Source organism: Bos grunniens, chromosome 20 (assembly GCF_055505025.1).
Source record: "Bos grunniens cultivar Pamir isolate PY7600 chromosome 20, Bosgru_T2T1.0, whole genome shotgun sequence".
Lineage (NCBI taxonomy): Eukaryota > Metazoa > Chordata > Mammalia > Artiodactyla > Bovidae > Bos > Bos grunniens.
In genome coordinates, this window is record NC_141184.1 from 408,031 (window position 1) to 433,827 (window position 25,797).

Here is a 25,797-nt window from a genome sequence, read left to right on the forward strand (position 1 = left end):
CATGATTCAACACCTTTATTTGTCACTTTACCAACCGGACACAATGTTAACAACAGGGAGCACACGAGGAGGTATGCAGACAGACAACGAGCTTTCACCACAGGTTTGCGAGCAGGCCTCGGACAGCAGCTCCAGTGGAACACCATGCCTGCCCCAGACGCCCCTGGAGCTCCTGGAGAGCAGCTCTGAGTCCCCCAGATGCCCCTGGAGCTCCTGGAGAGCAGCTCTGAGCCCGGGTTCCATGCTGCCGCCCACTGCTTGCCCCAGCACACTGACCAGGCAACGCTCTCATCACTCCCTCACAGTAAGAAAACAGTGCAAAAATAGACCGCATCTCTATGTACATTTATTTCCCTTTCCTGAAAAGACTTAGTACAAACCAGTAGCCTATGATCCCTTTCAAGTCTGAGTTATGTGCGTTTCCTTGTTGTTTGGCTTGGTGTGGGGACGAGAGCGTTAGCGGAAGCACCCCCGAGTGCGGGGCAGCCCCCTCCCTCCCCAGGCGAGGCCACACCACTGAGCTGCGGAGCCCCAGAGCGGTCAGTAGTCGGTCTGGAGGGAGGCTGCTCGGGGTCAGAGCTCTGAGGACGGCCTCGCCACTTCACAGTGTGGCCTAGTCGGCAGCCTGTGCCCTGGGGACAGGTGACAGTGGGGTCCGCGCCGCTGGGTCCTGGGGGGTCCGCACCGGCGGCCTTCCCGGTGACCGTGGGCCTTGTGCCTGCGCCTCGCCTCCCTCCGCCCGCACGGCCGCAGAGGCCCCCTGACCGCAGGCTGCTGGGCTTCCCGCAAAGCCTCCGTCCCCAGGCCTCGAGGGGCCGCCTCGGCCTGCCCTGAGCTGGCGGCCCCTGGAGTGTGGACGGCCCAAGCCCCCACCTGCCTCTTCCCGACCGGTTTCCACCTGCTTGAACCTTAAGACTGAGGATACTCAAGGTGTAAAAATACTCCAGTACAAATATATACCTCTTCCTGTAATATTTTAAACGTACGTGGTTTCAGCTTCAGTTTTGGCGACCTGACTGTTGCCCGGTTGCTTCTCCTACAGCGTTAAATAGAAATAAATACGGGGGCAGTGGTGCTCGCGTGCGCGCTGCGGGCCTGGCTGGGCGTCCTCCACAAGGAGTGCCCCGACCACATCCCCGTGCCCCAGCGGGCTTGTTGTGCAGTTCCCTTGGCTCACAGACATGTAATTTCTAGTTGACCACAGTTAGCAGAAGCGAGCGGGTGTTGCAGAGAACATGCAGCAAGACGCACACCTGCCTGTGTCTGCAGCATCTGTGCTGAGTGTGGGATCCGTGTCCGTGCTGAGTTACAGGGCCGGCAGGCCTGGGACCTCCGATCGCCCTGCCCTGAGCTGGAGGTGCGTTCCCAGAACTGCACTTAGGGAAGGGAACCTCAGCCGGGCCAGGGACACACGAGACCCGCCCGGATGCCTCTAGACGCCTCAGGAGCCCAAGAGCGCGGGGCTGGGCCGGGCCTGGGTGGCCACCGTGCACTGACCTTCCCTGGCCCAGAGGCGGGGCCCCCGCGACCGGGGGAACTGGTCTCCCGCAGCAGGGGTGCTGCCCTGCAGGCCAGCCCTGGGGGCTGTGGGACACGTTTCCCCACCTGACAGCCGCCTATGAGAGGAAAAGAGCCCAGGGCGGGGGCCGGTGTCCTGCCCGCCTGCCCCCCAGCCCTCGGCTTCCTGGCAGTGGAGTGAGGGCCTGGCCGGGCAGCCTTGTTTCCCCAAGTTGGAGACTTCCCAGATGGCAGTGACCCTGTCCTCCAAGTGCTTCCGGACTCCTGTGTTCCATCTCTCACTTCCCAGGTGTTTCTACAGTGAGATGTCAGGGGCTTAGAATGAAGCTGCCCACGGAAGCCACTGCCGATCCAGCGTGTCCAGCGCTAGCCTGAGTCCCTCTCTGGTGGGCAGGGCCTCCAGGTCCAGCAGGGACCAGTGCGCGTGGCAGTGCTGGCCTTCTCGAAGCTACCTGTGCTGTGGGCCGGCTGTGCGTCCAGGGAGGGGTGCCCCAGGCAGCCCACTGCCCTGGACACAGGACGGAGAGTGGCAGAGCGCTGGGCTCCAGGAGGCACTCTCCAGGGGCCGCCATGGACTTTCCCAAGACTGACACCAGGACCCTGGGGCCCAGTGGGTCACGTGCCAGGCTTCGGCTGTGTTCACACAAAAGGACATGTTGCCAAGGAGCCAGTGTGACAGGAGGCCCCGCCTCTGGCCTCTCGGAGACCCCAAACGCAGACGCTGGCCGCTCAGGCCCTCCTTGGGCTGGTCTCACCCTGCGGTTTCTCCTTTCCTGGGCAGGGGTGGACGAGGGGGCCACTTGCAGAGGCTGCAGCGGCCAGCTGGACGGGGAGGGAGGGGGCAGCCAGCCCCCCGCAGCCTTGAGCCCAGGAGTCTTCTTGGCCCAGGACTTGAGGCACAGGGGTTGTGGGAGAGAGGCCCAGAGACAGGCTATTCTGGGTCTTCCCTGAGCCGTTCTGAGAGCAAACTCTAATAACCATTTCTTATTTCTTCTCAGAAAAGCGAAATGAAATGAATTGCCCTTAGTTTTAGAACCCTATAACTTCACACTTCAAGTCAGTTTAGTCGACGGAGGCTCCTTCCTTTGCACAGCAGCCCTCAGCTCAGTGCCCACCCTTAGCACAGCCTTGGTCCATGGGCGTGCATGTGTGTGCAGCATGTGCGCACATGTGCGTGTGTGCAGCCTGTGTGTGCATAGCGTGTGTGTGCGTGCACAGCGTGTGGGTACGTGTGTGTGCGCGCGTGCGTGTGCCACCTCCCCTGCCTGCACGGTGCCTTCTGGGCCCCATGGGGCCCTGACTGGGCTCCTCCGCGTCACTGGGGCTGCAGATCAGCGCCGTCGTCAGCACAGACCCAACGGGGCCTGTCCACCAGCTCCTTTGGACACCCCTTTGCTGCAAGCCAGTGGCCGGTGTGGTCTGGTTCTGGGAGACACTTTGGAAAAGGCCGTCTAATTCCTGGCAGGGACGAAGCATGTGTGTTAGGAAAGGTGAGTTCAGGGGCCAAAGCTGGGGTCCAGGGGGCACGAGGGCTGGGCAAGAGGGAGGCGGGGGGCTCCGCGGCCACCCAGCCCCAGGTCCGAGTTCTGCCGGTGAGCACAGGAATGTAACGAAGTGGAGGTGGTGAGGGCCCAGGGACGGGAGGCCCGCCGGCTACTTGCCCCCCTGCACCTTCTGGTCATAGGTGCCCGCGTGCTTGTAGCCCGGCACGTAGCCCGACTCATCCACGAGGTCCACGCGGCCCGCCCGGCCCTTGCCCCTGCCTGACGGGTCAAAGCGCTCCTTGTGGGAGCCCGTGAACTTGCTGGTGTCCGTGAGCCGTGACACAGTGGGCGAGGAGATGGCTTTCTGCAAGACAGCAGGGACGTGGGGGAGGTCAGCCTGGGCCCCAGACCACAGACGGGCCACCCGCGTGGGGACCCACACCTGTCCCGCCTGCCTGCCCGGGGCACTCACCGTCACCCCCGAGATGATGGGGGCCTTGCCCTCGATGAGCTTGTGCACCTCCCTGACAGCCTCCTCCGCGCTCTTGTCTTTGAATCTCTTCTTGGCGAGCTCCTCCAGCGCCTCCTTGAACTGCTCAAACGTGATGGTCCTGCAGGACTTGCCCCTGCAGGGAGTGGAGTCTCAGGGGGCGCCCAGGGACCCCCACCCTGCCCCAGGCCCCGTGACATCAGGGACCCCCACCTCCCCTGCAGAGCCCAGAGTGAGCCTGCCCCTCCCCCACCTCAGTCTGCAGCATTTGCACCCAGCAGTTGGTTGCCATTGGCAACGGCAGCAAATATAAATTGTCTTGGAGAGAAGCTTAAAGAAAGCACATCATTTATGAAAGACTGGACATCAAAACACAGCTTCGTCTAGTTCTAAAGCAGGCGAGCGTGCGGCCTCCGTGGGAGACAGACCCGCACAGAGAGAGGGTGGGAAGCACGTCGCCCCCTACGGTGTGGAGGGCATCTCAGTCCCGCCTGGGGCCCCCGGCCTGCATGGAAGCACCGTCCCCCAAGGACAGGATTGGGGTCCGCCTCCCCACGTCCGGGCCTGACCGGGGGCCTGGGAGCAGCTCTCCATGAAGACACAGCCCCTGGCGGCCGGACCTGGCGGGTCATCCTCCCAACTTCAAGATGCCTGAACTGGCTCTCCATCTCTGAGAATCTTAACTGGTAAACAGTTCTGCTCCCTGGAGCAGATCTCCCCCAGCTAATCCGTTCAGTGAGGGCTTCAGTGTTTTACAGCAAGAGAAGGTGGGGGACGCGCCTGGGATGAGAGGCCGCCTGCAGGAGCCCAGGACTCCAGCGGCAGCATGGCTGCGGTGCCCGGGGTCCTGGCTGGAGGGCACCCTGGGTGGAAGGCGCCACGCCCACGTCGGCACTGGCCACAGCAGCCGCAGGACGGCGTCAGAGATGGGGAGCACAGGATTTCAACAAGGTCACAAAGGCAGTGAGTGGTCACATACTGTCTTTTCAGCAGAGCCACAGCGACCGGTGGGCCGTGTGCAGAGGAGCAGACCTGGGCTGGCCCCACACCACCCACAGTAGTAACTGGACCACAGTCCTGAGCTTGTCACAGTGCCTGAACTGGCTGCCTTGTGAGAGACCATCCAGGTGCAAATCTTTGTGACCCTGTCTTAGGCAGAGATCTTAGAAACAGCCCCCAAAAAACAATCCAGAAAAAAAAAAAAACGAATTGGACTTGACCAAAACTTTTAAAACCATGCTCTTCAAAAAGATACTGTTCAGAGAAGCAAAAGACAAGCCACAGACTGGAGAAAGTTCACTAAAGTATTCATATCTGAATACGCAAATAACAAGAAGAAAACACAAGGTAAAAAGTTGGGCAAAATATTTGAACCGGGCACTTTGTCCAAGGTCTACCAGATGCAAACCAGCCCAAGAAGGACGTTCCATGCTGCTGGGCGTGAGGGAAGTGAGAGGGCATCCCAGCGTGGCCTGGTGTGGCACCCACCCGCTGGCACAGCTGCCGTGAAGGCCGGATGAGCGCACAGTGGGGCGCGGCGGGGCCCTGGGAGGCCGGCGGCCCACACAGCCCCGTGACCCCTCCTGGCCCACTTGCTCACCCTCCTGTTCACGGACCTGTTCAGTCACCAGAACTCAAGCAGCTCGGCGACGATGGACAGACACACCTCAGGACATCCCCGGCACACACGGGGACTCACATTTGACACGTGAGCCTGAGGACATGGGACACGCTGACCAACTATGCCGAGGTCAGGGCGACAGTGGAAGGAGGCCTCGTGGGACTGGACGTCCAGGTCGTGGGTTGCGCCCACCCCTGGAAGCCCCGCTGCCCTGCATGGCCACTCTGAGGCCATGCGCCCGGCCCTGCCATGGGCAGGGAACCTGCTGTCCCAGCTGGGGGGTGACCCTCCACGGCCACGGGGTCCCGCTTGTTTGTCCCGGGCCGTCAAAGGCGAGCCTGTCTCTATTCACAGGCTCCAGGCCCAACTGGCAGCCCAGTGTCCAGCCGGGGGGCACACAGCCCTCCCCGCACCACGGCGCCAGGCGCCACCAGCGTGAGTCACTTGGCCGGGGTGGAGGGACGACCGCCTGGGCCTCCGTCAGAGGCCACATTCAGATCGTGTGGACGCGGGGCCCAGGGCTGACCTGGCGGGGCAGGCGTCCCCACCGTGACTGCCCCACAGAGTTCGGGGCCTGGTCGGGACCAGCAGGGAGCTTCCCCAGGGGCCCGTGGCCCGCCACTGAGAGCAGTCCCCGGGGAGCTCTCCAGTGACAATGCCAGCTCTTCTCCGGAGACGCCTGGTTACTTGACACAGCTGCGCAGACACAGGGCGCCTGTTCTGCAGAGCACAGAGATGAGAGGGTCCCCAGAGCAGACCCCTCTTCTCCTGCCTGGCACCTGGGTCAGAGGCTGTTGTCCTGTGGGGACGCTGGCCCAGCGGTAACGGGGTCACCGGGTGCACACGTGGCCCCCGCGCTGAGCTCCCTGGGCGCTGCACTCCTGGGCCTGCAGGCCCAGGGCAGGTCACCCAGGGACGCCTGGTGGCCAGGGATCCTGGCAGGGGGCCAGCCAGCCCTCCGAGGACAGAGGTCTGTGCCTCCAGGGCCAGCATCATGAAGGGCCCTGGACTTTGGCCGACACATCCCAGGACGACACAACGGCGCCCCCAACCCGCCCTGGACTATAACCTGCCCCATGCGGGGCTGGAAGAAGCCGACTCCGGACGCCCCTGACCTGCAGGAGCCGGACACGGCGACCCATCCAGAGAGGAGGAGGTGGGACCTGACCCCCAGCAGGCCCAGGCTGGGGGGGCCCTGGGGGACTGGACCGCAGCAGACATGCAGGCTGCCACAAAAGTGGCGCCAGACGCTGGCCCCTGCTCTTTGCCCGGCTCCCCTCTGCGGGCCGCCTTCTGGCCTCACCCTGGCCTGGGCCTGGGCCCCGAGGGCGACGCTGCTCACACACAGCTCTGGGATGCCGGCCGGCCCCCCACCCCGGGCCCAGGCTCTGCAGATGCACCAGGAGGGCCGCAGCAAGCCAGGCCAGGCTCTGCTGGATGCCTGCACGGCCTCGGGGGGCCGGGAGAGGGACCCCCGGACCCTGTGAGACCGCAACACCAAAGCTGGAAGCAGGACCTAGGGGCGGCGTCCCTACCAGCCTGGACGCAGGGGCAGCCCCCTGGTGGGCCTGGGACACCTCGTCCCAGGAGCTCAGCCCACCCCACCTGCTCCCTCAGGCCCCGTGGATGCGCCAAGCTCCAGGCTTCGGACAGTCCCCGCCCCGCCCCGGCCCGCGCCGTCCCAACCAGCCCAGACAAGGCTCCGGAATCACGGGGAACGTGACCATTGTCCAGAAAGCTGTGAGTGGGGGCCAGGAGGGGAAGCCCCCCATCCCTGCCTGCCCCACCTGGGCACACACACAGGGACCCTGCAGCCCATGGACCCCCGATGTGCTCGTGGGAATGGTGTCCTGCGCTCACTCCTCTGGCCCTGGGGCAGCGGAGCAGGGATGGGGGTGGGGAGCCCCGTCTCAGAAACAATAGTTTTCGATCAAGGCCTAGGGAAGAGCGGCAAGAAGTTTGTTTAAAACTTAACACATAGTAACATCAAAACAAACAAGCGCTGCCACGGCGACAGGCCCAAACAGAGGCTGCAGATACCGGCGCGGCAGGGCCACCGAGCCATGGCAACCGCCCCAAACAGAAACAGCCGTCGCCATCAGCCCCCGCGGCTCCGAGTCCGCAGCCGAGGCTCCCACGAGCCGGGCCGCCTCTGCCGGGGCCACCACCTGGGGACCCTCAACCAGCATGCACACGTCCACGCCGCACCACGCTCCGCAGACCTGGGCACCAGGGGGCCCCGGCCTGTCCTGCAGGACCCTACCCGGAGCACCGCCCGCCTCTCCCCAAGGACAAGAGCGTGAGGGTGGGTCCCTCACTCCATACCCAGGAGGTCTGGGGGGGTCCGCTCCCGGAACAGGTCACAGGGACCCCACGGGGAGTCTAGGTTCAGGAGGGCAGCGGGAAGGAGCCACAGGCTGCTCTTAACTGTGTCTTGATCATGACCCTCGCTGGGCCCGTGCCCCCAGACGGCCAGCACCCCGCAAGCTGAGGCAGCGACCCTGGGGTCCGGGCAGCCAGGGGGCTGGGGTGGCCTGCATGTTTGAGCAGCTGGCATCCTGCCCTCTGGAGTGGGGCTGGGGCCAGAAGGGGCCACCCTTCCTGGGGCAGGAGGGCCTGTGTCCCCCCACCGCCCACGTGTCCTGCACACGGAGTCTCGGGGCCTGTCCAAATTGCTTGTCCTCCAGGTGAGCCCTGATCAGGGAGTGGAGCCCTGAGCTCTACGTGTGCGTACATGTGCACACGTGTGTGATGCAGCGGGTGCTTTTCTCGGGTGTGGTCCCGGGTGTGGCGGCCAAGAGAGGGGGAGGGGCGCGCTGACGCCTTGAGGTGCTCACGCGTGTGGACACACGTGGACACGCATGCAGAGGCCACTGTTCATTACCCCTGCCCTTCCTCACACGGGAACGCCCCCCAGAGCTGAGGAGCCACACCACGGACGCCTACCTCCGGCTGCCACCCGCGCCAGGCCCCGCAGGCAGGACTCACCCTTGCGAGACCCTCGGCCCCGCCCAGGCCCCTGGCCCCGCCCCACTGCCCCATGGGTGTGGCTCTGGCTCCGCCCACAGGGACCCAGCCCCGCCCCCGACGGCCCCGCAGGCAGGACTCACCCTCATGAGACCCTCGGGGCCCCACCCAAGCCCCTGGCCCCGCCCGAGGGACCCAGCCCCAGCCCCGCCAGCTCCCGCAGGCAGGACTCACCTACGCGAGACCCTCGGGCCCCCGCAGCCGGCTGTGACTGCCCCCACCCGAGCCCCTGGCCCCGCCCGAGGGACCCAGCCCCCCACCCCCGACAGCCCCAGGCGGGGCCGGCACGCACTTGATCTTGCTGAAGACGATGTCCACGTCAGTGACGGTCACGCTCCGGCCGTCGATCACCTGGCAGTCCCGGCACAGCTTGGACCAGTTCTTGCCGTGCATCTCCCGGCCCGACGCCCGGGCGTCCCCGTGCACCGCGAACTTCCGGAAGGCCTCCTCCAGGGCGCTGAGCTCCGCGCCCGCCGCGGCCGCCCCCTCGCCGGCCCCTTCCGCCTCCAGCGACAGCCTTTTGGCTGCCTTGTCCTTGGCGGGCTCCCCCGGGGACTTGGGGGGCGTCTTGTTGGCGGGCTTGGGCCTGCTGTCAGCCATGCTGCTGGGAGGAAGAGAGGAGAGGTCACCTGCTTTGTGGGTGGCTGTGTGAGACCCCCTGGCACCCACGGACAGCAGCCCTGCCCAGAAGCGACTTCGCAACCATGGGGGACACAGTGTCCTGTGTCTGCTGCAGACACAGCCCAGCCCCTCCGGCCCTGGCACCCTGTCCACCTGTCCCCAAGGTCCCAGCCCCAGCCACGGGGGGAGCATGCAGCCAGCAGCCCAGGGGGTGCAGGAACTCCAGAACCCCCTCACCTTCCCCTCCAGCTACTGCTCTGGGGGCTCCCCGAGCAACACCCCTCTGGGCACCGGTGGGGTGACATGGTCCTTGTGGTGAGGATCCAGAGCAGTCACACAACTGCCCCCACCTCAGGGCCTGGCCTGCTGACCGGGGTACCCCTCACCCGGGTGGCCAAGCTGAGTGCTGGGGGCAGAGGGGGCCCCAGGTGAGGGCAGGCGTCTGGGGGACCCCAAGGGCTGAGCACAGCTGCGCCCAGGCCCAGGGTGGAGGCCCCATGTTGGGGGGACGGCTGACGGGGTCCGGAGCCCAGCGAATCCCCAAGGCTGGGCCTGGGTCCCTGTGAGGCTGAGACACCTCCACCTCCAGCAGCTTTGGGGGGCCCGGAGCTGAGCACTGACACCCCCAGAGGCATGGCCAGTGGCTAGAGTAGGACCCGAGAGCCCAGCCCCGGGAGGAGCAGCGGCCTCTGGAGAACCAGCAGGTCAGCGAGTGGAGAGAAGACAGGATGCGGCCCAAGCACAGAGGCCAGCTGGGCACCCAGAGCTGTGGACAGCTAGCTTGCTCATGGCCGAACCCACAGAAAACCCTCAGGTCTGAGTCAGAGCACAGAAAGCAGCGCCCGGCCAGGCAGGAGTCCCCGCCAGGCCCGGCTGAACTCAGGACCTATGAGTTCCCCGAAGAGAAAGGTCGGCACAGCTCGAGACACGCCGGAGGCCCGGTCACTGGTGCGGGAGGCCCCGGGCCCAGGGCTCGGGGCCGGGTGGACACGGCTATGGATGCGGCCCTGAGCCCCAGAGCCAAGCTCTCCATCCAGAGCTCCACATTCACCGTGAGCACACAGTATCTTAATAACCTGAAAATTACTTTAACAAAAAGAACAGGAGTCAGGACTTCCCTGGAGGTCCAGTGGGTAAGGATCTGCCTGCCAGTGCAGGGGACCCAAGTTCGGTTCCTAGTCCGGGAAGGTCCCACCCACCGCAGAGCAGCTAAGCCCGAGCAGCACAGGTTCTGAGCCAGGGTGCCTGGAGCCTGGAAGCCATAAGGAAAGAAGACGAGCTACCACAATGAGGGGTCAGCACACAGCCATAAAGACCCAGCACAGCCAAAAATAAACAAAAAAAAACAGGAGTCAGACCCTGTGTGCGGGTGGGAAGCTCTCCAAGGGGACTCCTTAGTGACCCCAAGGTGTTCTGGGAAGAAGCCGGGCTGGGTGGGAGAGCAGAAATCACACAGCCCGTGTCGCATCCGACGGATGCAGAGCAGGTGAGTGCCTACAGGCAGGATGCCCGGCAGGCTCTGTCCCTGTTTGCAAGGGAGGCTTCTCAGCAGCTGGTCCTGGTGTGGACCAGGGCTGGGGGTGGGAGGACAGGTGGGCGGGCAGGGGACCTGGAGGCAGCTGCCTGAGGTGGCCCGGCCGGCCCTGCTGCGGCCCGCAGACCCCGGAGGCCTCGGGAGAGGGAAATGAGGAGGAGCTGTATGTCCAGAACGACTCTGCCTGGCAATGCCCTTAAGACGGGCGCCTGAAGCAGCACCTATAGAAAAGGTCTCACAAGACAGATGCTTATACACCACAGCCACCGCCTCTGCATGACTTCAGCACAGTGTCCCAGCCAGGAGGGCTGGGGATCCATGATAGTGATGTGCCTGCAACAGGGCCAAGTGTCTGTGAGCTGGACCAGGTGTGTCTGTGAGCGGGACCAGGTGTGTCTGTGAGCGGGACCAGGTGTGTCTGTGAGCGAGACCAGGTGTGTCTGTGAGCGGGACCAGGTGTGCCGGGTGGACCAGGTATGCCTGTGAGCTGGACCAGGTGCGCCTGTGAGCGGGACCAGGTGTGTCTGTGAGCGGGACCAGGTGTGCCTGTGAGCTGGACCAGGTGTGTCTGTGAGCGGGACCAGGTGTGCCTGTGAGCGGAACCAGGTGTGTCTGTGAGGGGAACCAGGTGTGCCGGGTGGACCAGGTATGCCTGTGAGCTGGACCAGGTGCGCCTGTGAGCGGGACCAGGTGTGTCTGTGAGCGGGACCAGGTGTGTCTGTGAGCGGGACCAGGTGTGCCTGTGAGCTGGACCAGGTGCGCCTGTGAGCGGGACCAGGTGTGTCTGTGAGCGGGACCAGGTGTGTCTGTGAGCGGGACCAGGTGTGTCTGCGAGCGGAACCAGGTGTGTCTGTGAGCTGGACCAGGTGTTGTTTCAAAGGCAGCGTCAACTCGGCCTCTCCTGGTTCTCCTTGCTGGAGCAGAAGGCAGATCTGAGCTGAGAGTGAAGATGGAATGTGGATTCCTTCTTTTGCAGGTATGAACACACCTCCGCTCCTTGGCTCCCTCAGCTTTCAGCCCCTCATCCTGAAGGGGTCTACACCCCAGCCTGCAGGCACTTCCTGATAGGATGGAGCATCCTGCCCTGGGAAGCCAGCTGCCTTCAGCCCAGGCCCCTCCCACCCCTTGGTGTGCTCTGGGCCCGAAGTCTCGGTGCACCCCAGATGCACTGCCTCCCGTGGGTGCCAGGTATGCCCAGATGACCCAGCCTCCCTGGGCGGGGGACAAGCGTCGCTGGAGAGGGGTCTAGGCTGGTGTGCAGAGGGGCAGGATGCACATGTCTGGAGCTCGGACCTGCACAGGGGACCCTCCGCCCCCCACCCCTCAAGCTCCCAGCACCTCCCCGGGGGCTGTGTGAGGTCCTCCTCTGCAAAACCCAGGGCCGACCAGCCCCAAGCAGGCGAGGGGCCTTCAGGCTTCAGGACACCCCAACTACAAGCTTTGTGATTCTCCCACCTCATACCCAGCGAGCCGGGCTGGCAACGCGGGGGAGCTGGGGCCGTGGCCCAGGAACCATGGTGCCTGGACCCCTCTCAGGCTCTGCCAGGTCACCAGGCTGGGCTGTCGGGCTGGCATCGCAGCCCCTACTTGAAGAGCTGGGGGCCCCCGCCCCGCTGAGTGACCACACTGGGGGCCGCGTCCCAAGAAGACGCTCAGGAGTGGGAGCTGGGCCGGGAGGGAACCCAAGCCCTGGAGGCTCCTGTCGGTTCCTCAGGGTAGCTGGCAGCCGGCCGCCCCCACGAGCCGGGTCACGGGCAGCACCCTCCTGCCGGGCCGGGAGCCCGAGTCCCTGGGCCACGGCCAGGCCAGCCAGCGTGACCCCCAGGCCCAGGGTCCTGCTGACCAGCATCTGTGTAAGAACTGCATGGGCCCTGGAAACTGCAGGTCCCTGAGCCTCCGACAAGTGGGCTGAGCTTGGACCTCGACAGAGTGCCAGACGCCGGCCAGGCTGACTGTCTGCTAAGGGCACCTGATCTCGGCCCCATGGAGGCCGAGCCACAGAAGGCCCCACGCCAGACACCGCTGGACACACAGAGGGAACCCAGAGGCCCTGTGCAGCGGGCGGATGGAGCGGAGGCAGTGCAGAGTGAGCGGGCACCTCCCGGGGCACCTCAGCCCCCTGGCCGGCTCAGCCCCTGGGGGCCTGGTCTCAGGGCAGACATGGTGGAGCGGGGAGGCTGGGGGTGTGACGCCCGCTGTCCTCACGGGAGCCCCAAGCACACTCGCTCTGCAGCCACGCAGAGGAGGCTGGGCGCCGGGTCAGCTGGGCCAGGGAGGACCCCCGCCCGCTCCCCGGACCCCCGCCAGGTGTGGGCGCTGGACCCCTGCAGAAGAGCTTGCGGGCGGGGGGAGGAGGTAGACAGTATATTCAAAAGACCAAGCCGAGGGAGTGGACACCACTACTCTGCGGCCCCCCACCCACCAGAGCTCGACTCCCAGGGTCGGGTCCAGCCTCCAGCAAGGGCACAGTCCCCGAGCAAACAGCCCCGGGAGCAGCAGAGCCGAGCCTGCAGACCCGCTGGCTGCCCAGGGCCTGAAGCCTTGGCCCTTTATCTCAGAGTTCATTTGAGCCCATTCGCAGCCGCTTGGCAGTTGTTCACATTCAAATCATGATACGGCCACCACTCCACAGCTGCCCAGCACTCGACGTGAATGACCACCCATCCCAGTCAGCGGAGCCTCCCCAGGCGGGCACCCACCCTGCGGAGCTGATGGTGCCTGGAGTCTCAGCATGGACGCAGCCCCCTGCCCCAGCCTGCCTCTCACAGGCTCTGCAGAGACCCCGGCAGGGAGGGTTGCGTGACTGCACTGTCGGACAAGGAAGACACTCGGGGCCCGCGTCACGCACTTCAGGCCAGGGGCCCAGAAAGGCCCCTGGAAGTGGGGACCTCCCGCATGGGGCGAGGTGTCCCTTGGAGCAGCCTGGTCACAGCCACACTGGTCCGGGTCCCGGAGTCAGAGGTGATGTCTCCGGGATGAGAAGAAAGGGGTGGGTGGGCAGTCTTTCCGAGGGAGGGGTCCACCGAGGACCAGGGCCACTCTCCTGCAGCAAGCCTGCTGTGGGAGCCACCCCACCCCCTGAACCTGGGGGCTGCTGCCGCTGGGCTGAGGGGAGGAGGAAGAGGCCAAGACACCAGCCCTGCCCTCAGCAGACCCATGTGGACAGAGGTCACTGGGTCCCTGCAAGGCTGGGGGTTTCCCTCCTGGGGACTCCTTGGCCTCCCAGGACCCACACCCGGGCCCCAGTGTCCAGGCCCCAGAGCCGGCCTCTGCCATCAGCCTGCTTCTTACAAAGCCCAAGAACACAGCACCTGCAGCCCACCTGGTGCCAGGGTGAGTCAGGTGTCCTTGTTTGGAAGAAGGGTCCCTGCAGACGCCATCAAGCCAAGGATCTCTAGATGGACCCACTCTGGACCGGGGTGGCCCTAAGTCCAGCGACAGGCGTCCTTGCAAAGGACAGAAGGGAAGAGACACAGACGCAGAGGAGAGGCCGTGTGCAGACGGAGGCAGAGACAGGAGCCTCGTGGCCCCGAGCCCAGGGGCCCCTGGCACCCCGGGAGATGGAAGCAGCAGGAGGGACCCTCCTGGGGCCTCCCGAGGGAGCCCAGTCCTGCGCCAGCTTCGTCTCGGACGGGGCTCTGGCCCAGAGCGGAAGGAGGACACGTTTCCGCTGTTGCAGCCAAGCCTACGGGCATTTGTTACGGCGGCCCTGGATCCTCGCACACTGGGGAGACCAGGGGGCTGGGGAGGGGGTCCCTGCCCCAAAGAAAAGTGCTTGTGGAGGCCCAAGTGGTGAAGCGCCAGGCGGGCACACAGACCCGGCGGCCAGAGCTGGCAGCGGGCCCGTCCTGGGCTCTGGCCCCCTGCTGCTGTGCACGGTGGGAGAGGCAGAGGCCTCGGCAGGAAGCCTGTCGTTCCAGAAACGTGGCTGCAGTGGGCGGCCTGGCCTCTCTCCGACGGCGGCGCCCGGCAGTCACCATGGCCCCGCACAGCTGGTCCCAGAGCCAGGCCTCTCCTGCCCGGGACCACCAAGACCCCTCGACACCATGGCACCAAGGGTGGGCCCGGCGGGGCCACAGACAGTGGGAGGCCACGCACAGGCCAGGGGCAAGCCCAGGGCTGGGGGGTGGGCCACTGCCCACACCTGACTGGCTGGCAGGTGGGGGACAGTGTGGCCCACAGGCCTCAAAGCCCCACAGAGGGGAGAGGTGGCACTGGAGTGGAGGCCGGGCCACCATCCCCGGGGAGCAGGAAGCCCCCGGCTCACCCCGGGGGAGGGAGGCCCCGTAGCGGCCAGCCCCGTGCTCAGGGCTGGGGGCAAGGCAAGGCGAGGTCTGCCAGACAGAGGGATGCCCGGGAGTGGACGGGCAGCCAGCAAGGGCCGCCAAGTGGGCTCCTCTCAACTCACAACATGGACTTGGGAGCCCTGGATCGCTGGTGCTCCAAACACCGCTGGACACACCCACTCCAGAGGAAGAGACTCCCACTGGAGACAGAGACATTTCTGTGACATCTTTAGATCACCGTATCCACACACGGTAAAGAAACAGCTGAGCTTAACAGGGGAAGTGCCAAGAGCCTGCAGAGACAAGCGGAGACAGAAACGAGAGGCTCCACTCTCCATACTGGACTCAACTGGACACTAATTCAAAGTAACAGCATGTGCTGTGTGCAGAAGAAATGGGTGGTGCATGCCATGTGCAAAGAGGAAGGGCGGGATGAGGAATTCCAGAAGAGAACAGCGGCTGTGAGAATGCAGGAAGCGGCTTTGAAAAGAGAACACATAGAGTCTAGCCCTGAAAAGGTTAACAACTAAAATTCAGAACTCAGTGGATCAGTTTTACAGCAGGGAAGATTAAAGAACTCCTGGATCAGAAATCCCCCAAAGAAAACACCTAGATGTGGTGTAAACGCGTGTGTACACACATGTACACAAACATGCGTGTGTGCACAGTGTACACGGACGGCCGCGTGCAGACGTGCATGTTTGTGTACGCGTGTGTATACAGACCGCGCGTGTGTGTGTGGTGCCCATGGGCTTCCCTGCTGGCCCAGATGATACAGAATCCACCTGCAGTGAGGGAGACCCAGGTTTGATCCCAGGTGGGGAAGATCCTCCAGAGAAGGGAATGGCAGCCCACTCCGGTACTTTTGCCTGGAGAATTTCATGGACAGAGGAGCCTGGCGGGCTACAGCCCATGGGGTTGCAGAGAGTGACTGACACATGGTGTACACACAAATGAAAATCATTTGATGGAATTTAGCATTTATTCATCATAAAAATTCTTAGCAAATCAGAAAAGGAAACACATTTCTCAACTTCGTAATGGATGGTGTGTTACTTGCTCAGTCATGTGCTACTCCTTACAGCCCCATGGACTGTAGTCCACCAGGCCCCTCTGTCCATGGGATTCTCCAGGCCAGAATACTGGAGTGGGTCGCCATTCCCTTCCCCAGGGGGTCTTCCCGACCCAGGGATTGAACCCCGGTCTCCCGCACTGCAGGTGGGTTCTTTATCATCTGAGCCACCAGGGAAGCCCTTGATAATGGGCACCTACAAAAAACTACAAAAATATGTGAATACTGAAAATGTTTCTTTTCAAGCTGGAGTAAGGGGAGGATGCCTGCCTGCTGTCGCCACTTCTGTTCGCCTCTGTTCAGTGTGGTGAGACAAGGACAGAGCGGCATAAACACGGGAGGCAGAAGTGGACCTGCCACCGCTGCAGTCTCCATGACTGTGCACACACAGCGTCGGAGGGGTCCTGGGAGACTTTTCAGCATCAGTGTTAAGTTCATCAAGATTCCTGCCTACATGGTGAACATACAAAAATCTATTTTATTTCCATGAAGCAGCAAAACCAGACAATAACAGTGTTTAGAAATACATCATTTAAAATAATGTGAGGAAATCAATTTCCTAGGGATCAATTTAACAAAAGTTGTGCAGGACCGTCGACACGTCACCGAGAGAATAGTTGCATCACGAACACGGACTAAGTCTGAGCACAAAGACGCCCGTTATCCCCAGATCCACCCACAGCTTTCACTTAATCCAGTCAGAACTTCCTACACTTTTTTTTTGGTCTGGGTTGTGAGACAAGCTGAATGCAAAGCAAACGAAACGGCCAAAGATCGTGAATTAACTAGCCATCTCGGAGGAAGAACAGGTGGAGGATTTGCTCAGCAGTTTTGAGACTTGATGGGAAGTTCTGGAAATGAAGTGGTGTGTGGTCCTGGTCTAGAACAGAGAATAAACCACGGGGCAGAAGAAAGCTACCCACCCACCCGCAAGGCGGAGACGGTGTGGACGGCAAGGTGGTCCTGCAGGAAAAGAGGGAAGAAAACGTTCTCCAAGAAAGGAGACAGGCTTACTGACTAGACACACGGCGAGAAACGAGAATTCACTCAGGTGCCGACGGCAGCAGGAGGCGAGGCCATTAAGCCCCAGTTGGGTGATGCTTAAGAACATCCGATGTCCTTGCGTGGGAAAAACTGTACGTGGTACACAAAACCACTGTCCCCAAAGCAGAAGATTCTGAAACAGGCCCAGATTAAAATGTGGAGCTTCTGTTCCTCCAAAAGTATCATTAAAGGAGTGAAAAGGTGGCTGTGGGGTGGACAAGGTGTCTCCTGAGCGCAACCTACGCTGCTGGTCTCCAGAATCTAGAGAGAGCCCTGTGGATCAACCAGAAACCCCAGAGGAATCTGCAAGGTGCGGGGGGGATTGGGCGCCAGGCCTGTCACCACGGCCTGAAGCACAGGCTCTGACACGCGCCCTGCAGGTGGCCATGGCCTGCCCGGCGCTGCTGGCGATGGGGCGGCGACTGGGAGGCGGCGCCCGGGGCCCTGCAGATGCTCGCCTGTCCCCCAAGGAGCAGAGCAGGGAGTGCTCCTGGCGGCCGCACTCACAGGAACCAGAAATCAGAAGCAACTCAGGGCCCGAGGGGCACAGCGGAGCAGCAGACGGCGGTGGCGTGTTCACAGGACAGACACGCTCTGACGGTGCAAGAGCACGTGCTCTGAGCTGAGGTTAGACTAGACGAGGGGCAGGGGGCGGAGGAGGCAGAGCCCGGCCCCTGCAGGAGACAGGAGGGCACCCTGGGAGGCGTGGGCCCAGGGCTGCTGAGTGGAGTGAGCCCTGAACCTGCTCCCGGAGGCTGCTCAGGCTCAGAGCTGTGGCCGCGGCGGCCAGAGACAGAGGGCGTGTGAGACGTCCGGCTTCGTGACGTTCCCGCCGGGGCGGCCCTCCCAGGGTTCACCTGCGACCGGGCATCTGGCCCCTAACACACGGGTGCAACAGGGTGAGACCCTGGGGAACTCGGCCCAGGGCAGGGGACTGTGCTGGGCACGCACACATGGGACAGGAGGGGCACACTCAGGGACGCCGTGCAGCGGGGGAAGGGCCCTGGGTGTTCTTAACTCCTAGGCTTGGACAAAGGACAGTCCTTCCTTTCCACAAATCTAGCAAGAAAAGGGAAAGCGGTGTGAACGAGAGAACGAGCTCCCCGCCCCCACGTCACAGGAGACACAAGCGTTCCGTGCCAAAGCTGGAGCCCTTTGGAGGCTCAAAAGCCCCATCACCCTCACGCCCTGTGGGAGTCAGTTTATGTGTTCTCAGCCAAGAAGGTCCTTCTTTGGACACTTACACATTACATTGCGGTTGAGCTTCACTGCATGTCGCCGCATGTTCTGGTACAGTCAAAGGGCAACTCTGCAACCTGCAAGGAGTCTTGCTTCCCTGCCGGGGCGACAGCACACTCCTGACCCTGCCATGGTCCTCTCCCAGCCCCTCCCTTCCCCCACACACCTCTCCTGGAGGCTGCAGATCACAGAACCTGCACCCCCTGGCGACGCACCCCCCCCAGTGACCCAACCCCGTGGCGACGCAATCCCCCACCCTGCCAGCGACGCATCCCCCGGTGACCCCCCCCCCAGTGACCCACCCCCTGGTGATGCACCCCCTTGGTGACGCACCCCAGGAGCAGCCACGTGAATGCCGCAGAGGACGTGCCCCCCACAGAGGCACTGCTGAGCTGGTACACCGAGGTCCCACGAGGATGCTGGGGTTCGGGGGTGCCAGCTCTGGGGATCCATGGACTGTGACCCCACAGCCACCTCCACAGCCAGAGAGGAAGCTGCTCTCCCAGGAAGGGCTGGATGGTGAGCGAGTGCACCAGGGCCCCGAGGGCCCCACCAAGGCTCCACTCCTTCCTGCCCTGGGAACACCTGTCGATGGAGCGGCCGGGACTGGATGCCGGTCGCTCCTCCTGCCTGCGCCCGCGGCCTGCCTGGTCTTTGGCTTGTGAGCTCGCGTGGGCTCCTCACAGTGCCCCGCACCCTGGGTCTGCAGTGGCTCCAGGGTGGTGCCAGGCGGGGCCCGAGGAGGACCTGATGCCCGGTGCCACGTGGCCCCCACATCCCCGGATGGCATCTCTTGTAAGTGCTCCTCCAGCCTCACCAGCAACATCACCAGCTATAAATAGCCCTGGCGCTAAGTCAGCAAGCCTCTCCCCGAGGAAGCGTTTAATTCTCAGCCTCTTCTGCAGGGAATGGTTCCTCTACCCACTGGGGAAGGGAGCCACGCGGAAGCGGCCCCGAGGGCACTTTGGCTGCTCACGGTTTTCTCTTAAACCTCAATCAGTGATGAGCCATTTTAATTTTCTTTATGAAATTCTCCTGTGATTTGCACATTTCCCACAGTGAGCATCTATAACCTTGTATGTAGTTAAAACAGTTTATTTATTGCGACTTCAAAGGATTCGCAAAGATGAGGCAAACGATGCCCAGGCGATAGGAACACGGCCCCAGATGGCTTCCTCTGGTCTCTCACGGCATCATTCCAGAACGAAGGAGAATTTTTTAATGTAGTACTTAAATGATGACACCTTCCTGAGAGATCCTTCTGAAAGCCATGAAGGCCACGGGCCCTTTCCCCAAGAAAACACTCACCCTCGTGTGTGTCACATTTGGCAGATACTCCCAGGAAATTCACCAACACAGGCTTGCCCCCTTGCTATCCCTGAGCCCTGGGATTCCAACCGCGAGGTTGGAACAGGGGCCGTACCAGAGCCGGGATCAAGAGTCCAGGGGAAGGCCCCCTCAAGGCGCCCCTCCCGCGGCCCGCCCCACCCCATTTCCTGCCTGCTCCAAGCTCGCCCTCCCCACCCCATCGCTCCATCCCCGGATGTGGTCCCAGGGCATTTGGAGTTCAGGTCAGGGTTCACTGACCACCTCCCAGGCTCTGGGGAGGCCCTGCCAGCACCCCTCCCTGAGAGACCGGCCCTGGGGAGCCCTAGAATGTGTGCTGGGTGCCTGGGAAGCCAGGTCTTTGATCATTCGTAAATGTCAGATGAATTAGCCAGTAAATCCACACACGCGTGACCGCACAGCCAGCTTATCCTAAAAGGCGTCTCGTCTTCAGAGAACACAAGACGCCCATCAACACGGCAGGCACAGGGGGCCCTTCTTCCCACCCCGTTTCCAGACTTCATTTACATAACTGAAACCGCAGATAAAGGGTTTCTCCGGATCCTCCTTCAAGGGCGGGGCTCTGGTCCCCAGGGGCGTGTGGAACGCACGCACTGGCCGCCAACCTCTTTATCTAGATTGACGGTTATGCGCCCACATGCGATAAGAAAACATAACACCCCTCTGGCGGATTCTGGGTCGCAGAGTGTCGGTCTGACACACTCACCTGCTCCGATAGAGCACAGCAATGCCCGACACAGAGGGACGGTGTTCTCGCCAGAAGATCACGCTCATTCTGGGCCGCGGACGCAAACGGCCCTTTCTGTGGCCCTGAAATCCGTGCAGCATGACAGCGGCTCCATTTCAAAGCCTCCAAGCCCTAAATTCCTGCCGTCTCGTTGGCAGCCGCCACCCTGGGCCTGGGCATGTGAACGGTGTTTATGCAGATGGACCCGGAGGGGGAAGGGGCTGCAAGGGGCGTGCTCAGTCCTCTGCGCACCGACGGGCAGAAAGGCCGGGGCGCCCCAGCGAGGGCCGATTACAAACCCGTCCTCTGCATCGCCGGCCGCTCCAGCCCGTGCCCCCCGCGCCCCGCCGCCCGTCCCCAGACCCGCGTCCGGACACAGCCGCGGGGGCCCGAGCGCCGGCAGCTGGGGGGCGCGGGGCCTCGGGGAAGGGACGCGGCCGGCGCGCGGAGCGGGGGGCGCGCCCCGACCTGCGGGTGCAGGTGGCTAGAGAAGCAGGCGCCCCGCGCCCCGGGACAGCGCCCCACGGCCACTTACCTCGGAGATGCGGCGACCGCAGCGGCAGCGCCTCCGCGACTCGGCCGCGAGCGACCCGGTGCCCGGCCTGCGCTCGCGCCGCCGCTCCCCGCCGCCGGCCCCGCCCCCGGCCCGGGCCCGCCCCCGGCCCCCCGCTTCCGCGCCCGGCCCGGCCCACGCCCTGCGCGCCGCGCGCTCTCATTGGGAAACGCGGCCCCGGCCCGCCCCGCGCGCTCCGGCCGCCCCGCCCGGCCCTGCCCCCGGCCGCCGGACGCACCGAGGCCGGCCTCGCTCGGCCTCTGCCTTACAAGGCGGGTCGGCGCGGGCCCCGGGGCCACACGGCTCCGCGGGCGGGGGCGGCCCCTCCGGCCCCCGGGCGCTGGGAGACGGAGGGGCGCGCGGACCGGCCTCCCTGGGGGGCCAGTCGGGTGCAAGCCTCTGCTGTGGGTCCGCGTTGGGGGCCGGGGTTGCGGGGTTGGGACCCCACGGAGCGAGTGCAGGGGGGCGGGGAGTGGGGGCGCCTTGCGAGAGCTGGGGGACGGCGGGAGCGTGCGGTGAGCGCCTCGGTGGGGTCGGGGCCGGGCACTGGGCGCCGTGCGCAGTTGGGCCGCTTTGGGGTGGGGGTGGGGGTGGGGGCGGGGTGTAACCCCATTCCAGCTGGAGGCGATCGGTCGGTCTTCCTGCGGACGGCCTGGACCCCAGGCTTCCCATGTGAAATCGCAGACCTCAGACCCTCTTCCACTGTCTCCGTCCTTCTCGGGGCACCTGCTGCCCTCTCACCTCCAGGAGTGAGCTCGCAGGCACCCCCGCTGCCCTGGACAGCAGTGCTCAGCAGAGGTTCTCGGGCTGGGGTGACGGAGGTGCCAGTGTTGAGTGCTATGGCATGGGGTGCAGGGATCTTCCTGTGGATCCTCCAGGACCCCCTCCAGTGGAGGAAGCTGCCCCAGGCTGCCGGGATGCCCAGCCTCCCGGGGAAGAGTGGCCTTCAGGTCGTTTCCAGTTTCACTGCCTTGTGACTGGCCAAGGAGCCACCCCAGGCCCTTCCTCCCCTCCTGGCTGCAAAGCCACCCCCTCCCCCACGGTTACACACACTTCACACACACCCCACACCCCCCACCCCCACCCCCAGGACCTGTCCTCTGTCCTGGCTGCAAAGCCCCCGCACCCCAACTTGACTTGAGTCTCATCTGAATCAGAATTGTGGCAGCAGCTTCTGACCTCACCTGGGATTCCAGCCAGGCCAGGGGGCCATGGAGGCAGCAGAGGAAGTTAGGCTGCTGAGCCGGAGGAGGAGTGACTGACAGGCAGCCCCACAGGTGAGAGGACGCGGTTCCCCCGGGGGAGCGTGGCAGGCAGGTGAGTCCTGCCCTCCCCACCCTGGCCCTGGGCCTTTCCCTCAAGCCCTCTGGTTTCTGCTTCTGCTCAAAACCGGCCGAAGATAGGCTTCTAGTTCTAATTCCTCTGCAAAGGTTCACACTGCAGAGCCCGGTGAGTCCAGAATCTTAGACCAGGAAGAGCAGGGAGTCACCCGAGGCCCGCTCCTGGCCAATCTTGGTCCTGACTTTCCAGGTGGATGCTGGGCTGCACCCTACTGGGCCCCCACAGCCCTGACTGCCGTCCACGTTGTTCATGAAGACCACTTTTCAGTATTATGTCCCCATTATCGTATTAGCCAAAAGGCAGGTGTTCAATCCATTTTTCAAAACCAGTGCAAATGCCGTGACGTGACCCCTGGTGATTTTGCCAACGTAGAACTGCTCTGGGAGGCGCGCGGCAGGCTTCAGGGGTGGAAACGCTTGAGGGACAGAGTCCTCGGGACGCAGAGACGGGGCCCGGGGCCAAGGTGGGCTCCCACAACACGTGCTCCCCTCCAACGACAGAATGGCTGGAGCCGCAGCCCTCAACCCCGCCCACACCCAGGCGCAGACTGCCAAAAGCAGAGGGGAGCCCTGGTGCCATTCTGAAGGCTGCCTCTAGTTGTCTGCGAGCGAAATTTTGAGTTCACAGTGTGCTGTTTCACAGCATGGGGTCCGTTCTGGGCACACTCGGAAAATCCCCTGAAATAGTGGCGTTGGCTGTCTGGCCGGGAGCATCTCCTCCTCTCGGGAGGCGGGTTATGTCCTGGTTTGGGATCAGGGGACCTTTCTTCCATCTATGGCTGCCGGACTCGTCTTTTGTGGGGGATGACCGCCCCCTGGCCCTTGGTCCTCTGACAAGACCTGGATGATCCCCGTCTACCCTGCAGTTATTACAACCCAGCCCGAGTGGGCAGGAGCAGATCTGCACCGTGGCCGTGTGGAGGCCCACGGATGGGACCATCTGCCCTTGAGGAACACTGCTGGTTTTCAGGGCCATGGGGCAGAGGACCACGTGCTGGTGGCTTAAACAGCAGAAGTCCGCACAGTCCAGAGTCGGGGTGCTCCCTGCAATGGCTCTGGGGCCCTTCCTACCTCCTCCGGCTTCTCGGCAGCCAGGCATCCCTGGGCCCCAGGCTGCATCGCCCGACCCAGGCCTCCGTCTTCACATGGCCTCCTCCCCTGTGTCTGTTTCCGCCCTGCGTGGATTTAGGGCCCATGCGGGTCGTCTGGGGTGCCCTCCTGTCGAGCCCCTAAGTATGCCTGCAGAGACCACCGTCTGTGCTGTCCCCCTGGGATGGGCGCTAAGTCTCCTCGGCCCAGCGGCCCCAGCCCAGCGTCCTGGGCAGGTTCTGCATCCCGTGTCTCGACTGCGCCAGCTTGGCTCTGGACCCTGGGCCCCCTCCCCAAGGACCACCTCGATGGGAGGCGGCTGTGGGCAGGAAGGCGTTGGGCTTTTGGGCAGTACCGAACTCCACATGCTGGGCGTGAACATGGTCCTTATTTTAAATCCCGAAGGATACCTTCTTAGTTGAAATGCGTCCTTGTCCACACGCTTGGAGGCCCTGGGTGGCTGCATCTTGGACCACGCAGTCTTCCCCAGGTGGGAAGCCGCTCCTTGGCCTCGGGCTGTGTCCAGGCCCCACTCGAGTGGCAGTGGGGGCCCATCCATCTCGCCGGGGGCGGGGGCAGAGCTCTGGGCCTCCTGGTGGTGCTGCTCAGCTCAGGCAGAGTTGCCCTTCATCACAGACGAGGCCTGACGAGTTCTGTGCAGCCCAGGGAGTGGGGAGCCCTCAGCACAGAGCCCCGGATGGACACTGCATGGGGGCAGGGCCGCTCTGTGAGCTCGCTGCAGGTCAGCACCCGGCGGGGCCCTCTCCCCTGTGGGAGGTGTGTGGGGAGGGTGGACAGCCAGCTCCTTGGAGGAACATGCTCAGGACGGCCCAGTGTGGCGGCTGGGGATGCCCAGACCCGCTCTGTGCCCGTGGGGGCCCTGTCCCCCTGCACATACAGGCCTCCTGGGGTGGACGTCTAGCCAGGGCCCGTCAGGGGCCAGACACTTGCTCCAGATCGTGAAGAATCTCACAATGGCGGCAGAGCACTGGACCAGCCCCAGCGCCTCCCGGGGTCCTAGGTGTGAATGGACCTGATTGCCATCCCGACTTTAAGGCAGTGCCCCCGGGACTCAGAGGCTGAGTTGCTGACCCAGGACACACAGTGGGTTCGGGGCAGGGCTGGCGCCCACCACCAGCACGCGCTTGACGCTCACCTTGGAGACCCGTACTTTGGCTGAGGTTCACCCTTGCAGTCACAAACCTGGGCATCAGATCAGATCAGTCGCTCAGTCGTGTCTGACTCTTTGCGACCCCATGAATCGCAGCACACCAGGCCTCCCTGTCCATCACCAACTCCCGGAGTTCACTCAGACTCATGTCCATCGAGTCAGTGATGCCATCCAGCCATCTCATCCTCTGTCGTCCCCTTCTCCTCCTGCCCCCAATCCCTCCCAGCATCAGAGTCTTTTCCAATGAGTCAACTCTTCACATGATGTGGCCAAAGTACTGGAGTTTCAGCCTCAGCATCAGTCCTTCCAAAGAAATCCCAGGGCTGATCTCCTTCAGAATGGACTGGTTGGATCTCCTTGCAGTCCAAGGGACTCTCAAGAGTCTTCTCCAACACCACACTTCAAAAGCATCAATTCTTCGGTGCTCAGCCTTCTTCACAGTCCAACTCTCACATCCATACATGACCACTGGAAAAACCATAGCCTTGACTAGATGGACCTTTGTTGGCAAAGTAATGTCTCTGCTTTTGAATATGCTATCTAGGTTGGTAATAACTTTCCTTGCAAAGAGTAAGCAACTTTTAATTTCATGCCTGCAGTCACCATCTGGGCATACAGTCTTATTAAGAAAGCCGTATAAATTTCTCATGGTTTAAGATGATTCCATAATTTTTATTGTAATAAGATTTTAAGGACCTGGGACCTGTTATTTACTCTGCTTCTAAGAAAATCTAGCCTGGCTTCAGCTGAGCAAGGAGGCCAGGGGCTTCCCCTTGGGTCTGGGGACCCGCCACCCACCCGTCCCTCCTCACCTCTGCTTGTGCCAGACCTGCAGTGCTGACCCTCGTGTCTTCGCCCTGTGCTGGCGTCGTCGGGTCCATGCTTCCATACTGACTGCGCCAGACCTGCAGTGCTGACCCTCCAGTGTCTTCGCCCTGTGCTGGCGTCGTCGGGTCCATGCTTCCATACTGACTGCGCCAGACCTGCAGTGCTGACCCTCCAGTGTCTTCGCCCTGTGCTGGCGTCGTCGGGTCCATGCTTCCATACTGACTGCTATTTCTGTCAGCCTGTGATGTCCCCCCTCCTGCTGTTACCTTCCTGCCCTCCTCCACGAGACCTCTAGGCGGAGGTGTCTGTTTACGCAGCTTGGCACACGCTACGCCTCCCGTGTCTGTGCTTCCACATCCTTTGTCAGTTCAGGGGACCCTGTCACCCTAATACTCGCCTCCCTGCAAGCTCGTCTTCCTGGCCTCCAGCTGGACACAAGACATGCCCTTCGGCCCTCCATCTCTGCCGACCTTTCCTCTGTCCATCTCATCCTCTCTGCTGGGTAATTTCTTCACTTTATCTTCCAGTTTAATAAGTCTTTTTTCAACTCTGTTTATTGTTTCATTTACTTTAACAACTGTATTTATTTCTAAAAATTATTTTACATGTCCTTCTGATCATGCAGAAAATCCACTTATTGCTTATTTTTTGTGATTGTCATGTATTTACATATTTTATGCACCCAACTGAATACTCTGCATTTCTGATTCCAAATCTCAAGTTCCCAGGGCCTGAATCCACCTTTGTTGTTTGTTGACTTCTACTCACGATGGTGTTTTCTTTTGATCTTTGATTGTGAGCTTGTT

General features: G+C 62.7%; 2 protein-coding genes across 14 annotated transcripts in view; one reads left to right on the forward strand and one right to left on the reverse strand.

Annotated features, from left to right (window-relative positions):
- TPPP (tubulin polymerization promoting protein) lies at window positions 1-20,597 on the reverse strand. Of its 5 annotated transcripts, none has more exons than XM_086362401.1 (4): window positions 20,546-20,597; window positions 8,433-8,741; window positions 3,475-3,628; window positions 1-3,366 (listed from the first exon to the last, which is right to left on the reverse strand). In XM_086362401.1, the coding sequence occupies exons 2-4, from the start codon at window positions 8,738-8,740 to the stop codon at window positions 3,172-3,174; spliced, it is 657 nt and encodes a 218-aa protein (XP_086218527.1). In that variant the 5' UTR covers window position 8,741; window positions 20,546-20,597; the 3' UTR covers window positions 1-3,171. The 5 variants fall into 5 exon arrangements, with proteins under 5 accessions (XP_086218527.1, XP_086218528.1, XP_086218525.1 ...); XM_086362402.1 differs by having other exon boundaries at window positions 8,433-8,744; XM_086362399.1 differs by having other exon boundaries at window positions 8,433-8,744; window positions 19,990-20,597.
- The window catches only part of LOC147350009 (uncharacterized), an 18,267-nt gene continuing 12,579 nt past the window's right edge, over window positions 20,110-25,797 (forward strand). For 2 of the 9 annotated variants that reach the window (XM_086362396.1, XM_086362398.1), the window contains exons 1-2: window positions 20,204-21,078; window positions 21,721-21,840. In XM_086362396.1, the coding sequence (XP_086218522.1) occupies window positions 20,204-21,078; window positions 21,721-21,805 (960 nt within the window). In that variant the 3' untranslated portion in view covers window positions 21,806-21,840. Of the gene's footprint in view, window positions 21,079-21,720; window positions 21,841-22,404; window positions 25,678-25,797 lie in introns of those variants that run through there. The other 7 variants (XR_015149118.1, XR_015149117.1, XR_015149116.1 and 4 more) reach the window with 7 other exon arrangements.

Coding starts and splice junctions, on each gene's coding strand:
- TPPP (XM_086362399.1), bottom strand. CDS start 20,111: ATGCTGCACGGATTTCAGGGCCACAGAAAGGGCCGTTTGCGTCCGCGG. Junction 3,629..8,432: donor ATCGTCTTCAGCAAGATCAA/GTGCGTGCCGGC, acceptor CACTCCCTGCAG/GGGCAAGTCCTGCAGGACCA. Junction 3,367..3,474: donor CCATCATCTCGGGGGTGACG/GTGAGTGCCCCG, acceptor GCTGTCTTGCAG/AAAGCCATCTCCTCGCCCAC.